The sequence below is a fragment of the Dipteris shenzhenensis genome, chromosome 7, assembly GCF_047967505.1.
Source record: "Dipteris shenzhenensis isolate YYH24624 ecotype China chromosome 7, Dip_SZ_1.0, whole genome shotgun sequence".
Taxonomy (NCBI): Eukaryota; Viridiplantae; Streptophyta; class Polypodiopsida; order Gleicheniales; family Dipteridaceae; genus Dipteris; species Dipteris shenzhenensis.
Genome location: NC_141602.1, coordinates 3,127,329 through 3,137,945, shown reverse-complemented (window position 1 = coordinate 3,137,945; position 10,617 = coordinate 3,127,329). Strand labels below are relative to the sequence as shown.

Genomic DNA, 10,617 nt, shown 5'->3' with positions numbered 1-10,617 from the left:
ATAGAGGGTGGAAGATTATAATTCACCAATATCACTGGCCATACACTATAAGAGGTGCTTTTAAGACCAAATGGGTTCACACTGTCCATACCCAATCCAAGTCTCAAGCTCCTAGGTTCTTCCTTGAAGCTTGGCCATGTGTCTTCAATATGCTTCCACGCAGGAGAGTCCATGGGAGTTCTCCACTTGCCATTGGTTGATCGATGGGAGGAATGCCATGACATGAGCTCTGCAATAGATTTGCACTTGAACATATGTTGGATGCGAGGGATTATGGGAAAATGTCACAAAACCTTACGAGGCACGTTCAAAGTTTTAATATCTGCTCTATATCTTGCCTCTCTGCAAGTAGGACACTCTCTTTCATCCTTATGTAGTCCATGAAACAAAACGCAATCGTTGACACATGAATGGATGCGCTTGTGATCTAATCCTCCAAGAGAGGTCACATGTTGCCTTGCCATATCTCTTGAGGTCGGTAATTTATTCTCCCTTGGAAGCATTTTACACAATAGCCTGCACGTGAAGACCATAAATGAGGAAAAGCATTCGAGTAATTGACCCACTAGAATAATTCACCATGTTTACAAAATAGACTTTAAAGCTTACTTGAGTAATGCATTCAAACTTGCATTGCTCCATCCATAGATGGTTTGCAAGTTTAGTAACTCAAGGGAGGCACGTAGAACAGAGAATGTGCACCCCTCAAACAGTGGAGTCGATGCTGCAGTAAAAAAATCATCCTGCTCCATGCTATCATCCCTCCCTTGATGGACATATAAATCCCGCACCATATCATCAAACACCTCCTCTTCCACAGCTTCATGAGGTAATGGTAGAGGGCTACTATCACCATCACCCCATGCATCCATAACGGTCCCTCCTGAAGATCCCACCTCATATCGCCGACGCTTCGCCTCCTCACGACGAGCATAGGGCAACATATGCGAGTGTGGCACTGCATCCTGTATCAAATTAAAACAGGATCATAACTCAAACATATGAACACCCATAGGTATCTCAATCCTGTGTGCACGATACATGTTTCCTCGACATCGATCACACATACATTTGATTTTTTGCTCCAACCACATTTCACGGAGGGATTCATCCTCACTGGAGCTACTTGTTGAAGATGAAGACATCCTACAAACAAACAACCCAAAAAATTTTGCTTTTCTTTAAATATTTAATTTTAAACTCTATGGCGCGTCTAAAACCGCGTTCGTCTATTCTGTGGTGCGCGTCTACAAGCACATCTAAAATCGCATCTGATCTATGTAATTAGATGCGTATATAGATGCGCTATTAGACACGTCTATAGATGCGGCTTTTAAATCTGCTTTTATCATGCTCGGTTTGCTTTTCTTCACATTACTTATACTTTGTTATTAGCAGATCCACAGTTTCGATGCTTCGTTACTAGCAGATCCACAGTTTCGACGCTTAAGAGGAAGGCACCCACACTTACTTCCAAGCTTACACTTAAGAGGAAGGCACCCACACTTACTTCCAAGCTTAAAGGAGAAGAGGGCAAACAAGGAAGAGAAGCAACTTTGAAAAAGGAGAAGAACCTTCCATACCTCTATCCAAGGTAAGTCTTTTTGTAGTTGATCTTTTTTGGACATTTTCTCTCTTTGGATTTGTACTTTCTCGTATCCAAAAAACGCATGATTTGGGTATCAGTGTTACGTTTTTGTGTCGGACGCATGTCCTTTTCTACTTTTTAAAAAAGTCTGTCTATCGGAGCATGTCTATAGTGGCGTCTCAGAGCGCGTCTAAAACCGCATCTACAGGTGCGTTTAGACGCACATCTAGCCTATTTGCAGACACAGATAGCCGCGTCTATAGATGCACTGTTATACACAAAAATAGATGTGCTAATCAGGTGCGTCTATAGACGTGCTCTGATAGTAATCCTCTCTTCCCTTCCCCTTTCTTCTCAGCTCATCATTAATCGTCTTTTTTTCTTTTTTCCAATTCATCATGTAGCCAGGAAGCGCTTCGGGCTCACCTGATCTCTGGGAGTCTATTTTTAGGGACTTATATAACCTTTCAGAGCACCCTCCTAGCAGAGTTATACGGGTATATGACGGGTACTCTAAACACCCCCCAGGGGTCGGCACTATAGACTCCAAACCACCCCACACTAGCTGAGATCACCCCAGTAGAGTCAACATAGCCTAGCCGGCTACATAGCATGGGCCCTTCTCCCATGCTGTCTTATGCCCCTTCTGCCATGCCGTCTTATGCCCCTTCCCCCATGCCGTCAGGAGGTCCTTCTGTCTCGTAGAGCCGTCGGTGTACTCCTGTGCAGTCGAGACTCGGTTCTCTAGCTACGAGTGGCCCACGTAGTCCTGTGCAGTCTCAAGCTACGAGTGGCCAACGTACTAGCTCGACACGACACGGTAGCAGGCATAGTAGCAGGGAGAGCTGTGGGGGATGCATGGCACAGTGCTTTGGGAGGGGTAACGGTGGGGACGATGATGATTGAGATGATTTAGACGTGCCTCCAGGTGATGGTACGATATTCTGTGACATCACTCAGACAAGAGGCATCTTGATGGAGGCACGAGGGAAGGACATCATGGCCTTCATGCACTCTGTAATTGCTAACAATTACAGAGATTGCTTTATCCACTTTAAAGACCAGCCAAAGAGGTTGGCTGATGTGACCCTCGCTGCTGTTCGCTCTAGGTATCCTAACCCCCCCAATCGCCAGCTCACAGATAAATGGGCCAAGTCAAAGATTGTTATGATACTTGGCAATAAAAGATCTTCACTTAAGAGGCAAGTACTAGCGGAGCTTGCCAAGCTCAAGGAAGGTCAACCACCAAGGGGCCCGCCCCACACTGCTCACAAGCATGAGTGGAAGAAAGCAATGAAGTCAGCAAGGGAGGAGCCCAGTTTGCAGCGTGTGGAGGCACGAAGGATCCAGATGGAGCAATATGGAAGCACACATTTTGGAGCTGGGGGTGTTGAATCATGGGAGGCCCAATTTGTAAGTATCAATCTCAAATTATATTACTTATGTAGTTTATTAGGAGGTTGTTTCTTTGTACTAATCCCTCTGCAAATTGTGTCATCTTGCAGCTTGAGATCGTGGACAAATACCGTACTCCTATCGAGATAGCCTACCACTGCCACCATCGCAAAGGAGATACATGGAGGCACTTCTATCATGATGGGTTGATTACTGAGGAGCAGTATATCCGGGCTACTGGAGCGACCCCCGAGGTATTTGAAAGTAATTAAATAATGTCAATATTATAAGTAAAGATTTGATTTTTCATACATTGATATATGTTGTCCCTTGTTTACAGGTCCGTGCACAAGACGACGAGAAAGAAGACGAGGAAGGAGGTGCAGAAGGGAGCGTAGAAGGGAGCATGGAAGGGAGCGAGGACGTGGAGAACATAGATTAGTCGTAGAAGTAGTGCTAGCTACTCTTTTTTGTACTTAAAGCCACTGGCTTGGCTTCGTGCCTCTTGTATATACACTCCTCATATTTTTTGTACTTGAAGCCACATGACGTGGCTTAGCTTCGTGCTATATGTACATACAAGCACTTTTTGAGCTTTCAATTTTATTACGTTTTGTAGTTGTAATGTTTTATTTGGAATTGTAATTAAAATGTGGTTGGCTATAAGAATTGAATTACACAATGTGGAAATGGGATTCTTGTAACTTTATAGCATACACAACATACACAGCATTCTGTAAATTAAAAAATATATATTATAAAGTGCGTCTATCAGTGCATCTATAAATGCATCTATATACGCGTCTGTCTGTTCGAGAAGCATCTATTTGCACGTCTATAAACGCATTTATAAGATCGTTTAAAAATGCGTCTATACACGCGTTTAACGATGCGTCTGTCTATTTTTTAAAATTTTAAGCAGAGCATCTATTTAGGCATCTAAATGCGTGTCTATATGCACGTGTGTCTGCTATACAGACGCGTTGTTAGACATGGGTCTCTAGATGCAGAAATAGATGCATAAATAGATGTGCCCGTAAGTTTTTATTTAGTTCAGTAAATGCGTGTGTGTGCACGTCTATGGGTGCTTTGTCTTGTTGTGTCCTAAACCAACTTGGTGGTTGAAATTGTGACTCTCCTAAACCAACATGGTGGTTGGAATTGTTTTGTTTTGCTAGTACCTTATTATATATGATTGTATTAAACCAACTCGAGGGTTGAAATTGCTTTATTTTCCTATAGGTTGATTAGCTTAATTAGACCACGTTTTTGCACATATTGTATTTTGTTTTGTTTTCCTCATGGTAGTGCAAAAGGAGGCCTGCATGTTAGGTCAGTAGACGAATTGTATCTCAATTTTATGGATCAAAATCTTGACATTTCAATTTGGTAGACGAGCTTTGAGAATTGGAAGCACTGATATGTTAGGAAACTCAAAGACACGAATGTTTCTTGTCGGCAATTTGCCAAACACTCATAGGCTTTGACCTGTGCAGGCAAGCTGTGAATGACTTAAGATCTAGTCATATTGGAGCAATGCTCCATGGGGATTGATGCCCATGTCTCCCCGATGAATGTGCAGTCTGTAGGCCACCATGATCCTCATCATGTGTCACAAGAAAGGCCACCTAGATCCTCATCATGTGTCCCAAATAATCACAGCACTGGTTTTTGTAAATCCCAAACGATAGATTAACCCCACGCTTGTTTTTAGTATATCGCAAACAACGACCATGCTTGTTTTTAGTCATCTAATTGCACGTCATGGGATCCAATTGCATTTTCTTTGGTTGCACACAAGGAAAATAGCTCCCATGAACAGGCTAGTTCTCTTTAACTTTTGTTAGATTTCAACCATCAGGCTGGTTAAATATTAGAAAATGCATTTGTTTATGGCGTCTTCTTTAGGCTAGTTCTCTTTAACTATTATCAAATTTTAACCACCGGACTGTGACCACATATACACAGGTGACCGCAAATCCTAACGAATGAATTGCATGACATTTATCTTGTAATAATAGAAGCAAACCACCGCGCTGGTGGCAATTAATATCCTAGTGTGCAACCAACCACTGCGCTAGTGACCACTTATCTTGACCAATTATCCTGCCCTACTGCCTTGCTATCCTAAAACGGATCGCATTGTTACAAAGTGCTATACTTAAAAAAGTCCCCTTTAGGCTGGTTCTCTTTATCTATTATCAAAATTCAGCCCATCGGGTTGGTGACCAAAAATCCTAAATGAATTGCACTCTATAGAATTGTATTGTATTATTGGAAAATGTCCATCAAATTATAAAGTCCTACTCAGGGAAACATTTTCAAATTATAAAGTCCAATTACTGAAAAGGCACATGGTTGTAATAGCAATTTTCATTGAATGGAAGCATTAAGAATCCATGTTCATAGGCTAAACATATTTGATTTAATATACCAAGAATGTTTTCTACGGCAATGGATATCTATATTTTGTATATAAATTTTCAAGGCAAGGGCCATTGCCTTGACAAATCAGCTCAAAAAACTTAACATGCAGGAAGGCCAGGCCATCACTGATCATTTCAAGGAAGAGGGAATGCATCCACCAACATGTCAACCATTCAGTGCAACTACTATCATAAGTTTGAAGACTGTGAAAAAGATTGTTGCAAGAAGCAGTACAACCTAGGAGGTCCATCCAACAACAATCAAGGAAATTTTCGTGGAAGAGAAAATCATCACGGTGGACATTCAAGTCACAAAAAGGGCGACAAAACTAGGTGGACATTCAAATATTAAGTTGGAAAGAAATAGCCTATTAACGAAAATTTAAAAGGGCTATTACAATCACAAATGTACACAAAGAGTTGAAATTACGTTAAGCTTTGAGAAACGACAAAGATGCACGAGGAGTTGCTGAACAGTCGAGACTCCTCGAACAGGAGGTTTGTATGCGAAAGCTGCTTGCGAGTGGGTGTGTGAGTTCAACCCTTCTGGCGGCACCGCAATACAAAAACAGGAGGTTTGTATGCGAAAGCTACTTGCAAGAACAAACAACTTGGTGGCATCGAGAGCATCGTACCTTGAAAGGATCACAAGCCTTTTGATCTTTTTCTCTAGGAACCTATCATTGGTGGTGAGGAATCCTGTCGAGTAAAGGGCTTACGAAATGGGTCACATTAGTCAGCACACGTATCTTGGGTTTGCATATGCCTCTGGCTCGCTTTTCGTATGAGCGTGTTATTTAGGGACTTATTAATGAAGAGGGCTGTCGGCCTAGAGGCTAGGTCGTTACTGTGCCCGTGTTCTCTAGGTTGAGGATGACGATGGACTCTCGAGCGTCCACTCAGACTGTACAGACATACGACGAAGAATTTTACCAGTCGAGCTAGCTTACTAGAGCATAAGTCGCAGCTTGATGATTGGTTTCTAATGGTATGGTGATAATATATACTTTCTAACCGAATACTGCGATCGGGTACACACCGAACGCAACTTTATCATGGTGGGTGAGAAGGAGAACCTACGTTGTTTGCCTAAAAGAAGCAAGTCTCTAGACCCGTACTGTTGTATTCACAGTAAATATAAGCTTGGTGACGCAGGCCATGGAGAATTAGATCTCAGCGTCGGAACTTTGAAGCCGGAACTTTTGGAAGTTGGACCTTTTCCTAGCCTCCTGCTGAGGCGAGAGTTGAGAGTCGAGCCTCGAGAGTCCGGAGAGCGTAACTTACGATTATGAACTTATGTAATATGAAGGGATGGAAAGAGCATGGGAGTTTGAGGTTTGCTTTATTTAAGATGACGGCAATGATAGAGGTAAGCCTCGATGCGGCGGTGATCCGTGGTGGGCGACGGGCGTGAGCGGGTGTTTGTCGCCGTACAGTCACCAAGATTCAGGAATCAGGATATATATGAAATGAAAGACATGCTGTAGCTACGTATCCTGTTTTTGAATCCAAAATTCAAAGGCAGGAAGAGGGAGTACGTGGGGAGACGACAAGCAAACGCGTCAGTGGGCAAGAAACGTTCAGTTTTCTGCCCTGGTTTCCGATGACAGTGGAATCATTGGAGGTGTAGAATCGAAGGTGACGTCGACCACTTCAATCAAGGCGCTCGGGTTGAACTTTTGGGCAATACACTTTATTTCGCGTGGGGCAACTCCCCAGTCTCCCGCTAGATTTGGCAGCTATTTTGGCAGGCCGCGGAATGGCCTAGGCCAGCTATAATGACAAACCATGCCAGACGCGGCAGGGTCACCGACTTCTGCGTAGCTAGCGTCAGAGATAAATTCAGTAGAGATTTTGGGTAATGTACAGGAGTCCAGCTCAGCCTTGCTGGCCTTAGAGGGAGAAAAAGGGGGAGGGCGATGATGGATGTGGGAGAAGCTAGGGCAATGGCGGGGAGCCACGTGGAAAGTGCAAGATGATGAGATAAGGTGAGCCTATCGTCTGGAGGGTGGGGGTAAAGGAGCCCCACGGGGCTCTTTGAGGGGTTCGGGCCCCGGCTCTCAATCTCCAGCTTCTTTTTAGTTAGTGTGATGCATAGATTTAACAATTTAAGCTGCTACAGCAGCAGCAGTTAGCACTTGCGACTGGAAGTTCAATGTAGAGTGTGTGCGCCAGTCTTGAAAGTTGGTGGTCTGTGAGCAGCTTGGCGCTTGCAGCTCGCGCGGAGATCAATTTAGGGCAGCTAGGAGCTCCTGCGGCTTACATACATAGAGACTGCGAATCACGTGATTACTTGAATCTTGCTTCGGGAGCGAGAGCTGTTGGGGACGAGCTGGAGATTGATCTAGATTTTGGTCATCTAACTACGACGTCAAGTTGAAGCCTGAAGGGCGGGGCTGTGATGAGTTTTGAGGGGAATTGAATCTATATCAGAGAGAAGGGAACAGTGGCGGAGGAGGAGGGGAAATGAGAGAAGGAGACATGGGCGGGCATAGCAGGAGCATATTGGGGGCGGCGGTGGCGTTGGTGGCGGCGGCCCGGCCGTGTGATGCATGTGTGAAGGAGCGCGCTCGCTGGTACTGCGGCGCGGATGCAGTGTTCCTGTGCGAGCAGTGCGACGGGAGCGTTCACAACATTAACTGCGTGGCGCGCCGCCACCAGCGGCAGCGATTAGATACGCTCGGCGAGCCCCTTCCGCCGTCGTCCTCCAAGCGTGGCCTCTCCGCCAGTTCCACCTCCTCCTCCTCCTCCGCTCTGCCTCCTCACAAACGCCCCCGCACCAGCTGGGGCAAACCTCACTCCAACCTCGCTTGCCTTCGCTCTTGCCTCCTCCCAGCAAAGCTAGAACCCCAGCCTCTCACCGCCAACCACCACCATAACTTCCTCCTCCCTCTCAGCTCCATCAAGCTCGAGCCCCCGGATCACCTCGAAAATCTCGACTTCTACGACGCCCCCCTCCACCAGGTTCCTACTTTCTTCCCCTTCGAACACCTCCTTTCCCGCACTCCCTCGCCAGATGAAATCCCTTCCGCTCGCGACGCCTTCCCCAGTTTCTTTTCCTCAACTCCTCTCTCTCCCCTCTCTTCATCTCCTCTTTGCTCTTCTGGAGCCGATGAATTCTCCAGTGACGAAGTCATTGGCTTCGTTGCCCGCCACGACGACTCCTGCGATGTTGTCGACAGCTTCATCGGCAACCGCTTCTATGAGATCGAGCGTGACATGCGTAGCATCATGGGAGAGGCCGTCGACACAATCTGCGCCTCCTCGTCCGTGGTTTCCGCCAGCTGCTACGAATTGGTGGTGCCCAAGACGGAGACCGATCAGAGAGAGAGCCTCAGTGGATCGGACCTAAGTACGGGAATAATTAGCACCGATACCACGACAACGGCTACAACGGTAGACGGGACTACAAGCGACGAAGAATATAGGATCGATTTAACGGATTTCGAGCCCGATCAGGAGGAAAGCACGGATGGTGATTACGATGAAAAATTCTCTGTAGGCCGTAGGTTGTTCTTGACCCTTAACTACGACGATATTCTGAGCGCGTGGTCGGATCGGGGCTCGCCATGGGCAGACGGGAGCTGGGAGAGGAAGGTGGCAGACGATTGCAATCTAGATCTAGCGGTGAGTGCTGACGATTGAAGTATAAGGGTTATTTATTTATTTGAAGAAAGGTAGGCGAGGTCTCTAAACGGCTTTTTGATGGATTATCATGTCAGGCGTGGGAGCTAGACGGGGCGGTGCCGAATGCTGAAGGGGGGCAAGACGACGGTGCTCAAGTGATTCTCATGGTGGACGACGGACAAAGCGACGAAACCAATGGTGGAGATGGTGGTGGTAGCAGCAGTGGAGGCTCTGCGAGGGAAGCTAGGGTGATGCGGTATCGTGAAAAGCGACGCACCCGCCTGTTCTCCAAGAAAATCCGCTACGAGGTCCGCAAGCTCAACGCCGAAAGGAGGCCTCGCATGAAGGTATGATCGTCTATCGTAAAAACTTCCGGCAGCAAATGAACATTTGTTTTATTCTGTCAAATACACATTCCTCATGTCTTCTTTGAGTATCTTGCAAACGTACAGCGATTAACATGACTCTCTGTTTTTCTCAATCCGCGCAGGGACGCTTTATAAAGAGGACATCGGATTAGACGATAGCAAGAGCCAATTTTCATTTCGCTAGAGAGGGGCGTTAAAAGCAAGCACCTTTTTTCTGTGAAAGCGCAATGATCGGCAAATTCATTTAGCGTCCAACATTCAACGTTCGTTTTTCCAACGCAAGTACTCGTTTAGATTGTTTTAAAACAAAGTTTCACGTTAGGTATGAATATTGGAAAACCCCCACCATGGTCCTTTCCTTCACGTGCATATCTTGATGCCATTTGATGGCATTTGAATAAGTTCAAGGAACTTGAAAAAAACTCTCGAGTCTTAATTCCGAGCTCTGGCTCGAGCGTCTTTTAAGTCGAAGGCTTAAATAACTCGGGAGTATGCTTTACAATGACATGACCAAAACTCCAATATAATTACCAAGAGGTTATTAATTCAGCCATGTGTAGTACTTTCCCCATGAGCTAAATAATCATATGTACTTTTGGCTGTTTATTATATTTTATTGTCACACATGTTCAATGAAGCTTGGAATGTGGTGGCCATTACATTAATTCGGGATTGATTCCCCAAGAAATTGGATAGGGTTAAAGTGGAGGATTTGAGAGTCTAGACCCTTACTATGCTTGAAAGAAGGTACCTAAAGCACTTGCCTGGTTTGCCATTTGTCATGATATGGTATCCTTGAGAACATTTTGAAGTACTTCTAGGCTTGGTTAAATTAACTAGACGTTGATGGTGAATCAAGTTGATATAATGATGGCCTCTCTAATAACAATAATATCCGATCGGTCAAAGTTATTCCCAATGAATTAGATAGGGTTAAAGTGAGCGATTGAAGACTACTATTCTTTAAGAGTAGCATGACCTGACTACAATGGGTTAAGCACCCATCTTTGTCCCTATTTCATTGTTGGCATCGTGGGTTGCCTCTAATTTCTAAAAAGAAAGTGCTTGATGATTGCAATGTGAGAAGGAGGAAAGCAAGCGGGAGGAGGGGGAGGGTAAGCAAGAGCAGAGGTCAATGAAGGCCAAGCCATCGAAGCAGGCAAAGAAGAAGTAGTGAGAGAGGGAGGTTTCAACGATGGGGAATTTATGGCAA

General features: G+C 45.2%; 1 protein-coding gene across 1 annotated transcript; it reads left to right on the top strand.

Moving 5' to 3' along the window:
- Positions 1-7,527: 7,527 nt before the first annotated feature.
- Positions 7,528-10,286, top strand: LOC147899822 (zinc finger protein CONSTANS-LIKE 16-like). Its single transcript, XM_087376523.1, has 3 exons — positions 7,528-9,036; positions 9,132-9,383; positions 9,527-10,286. Exons 1-3 carry the CDS (start codon positions 7,876-7,878, stop codon positions 9,554-9,556), a joined length of 1,443 nt encoding a protein of 480 aa, XP_087232649.1. The 5' UTR covers positions 7,528-7,875; the 3' UTR covers positions 9,557-10,286.
- The last annotated feature ends 331 nt before the right edge of the window (positions 10,287-10,617 follow it).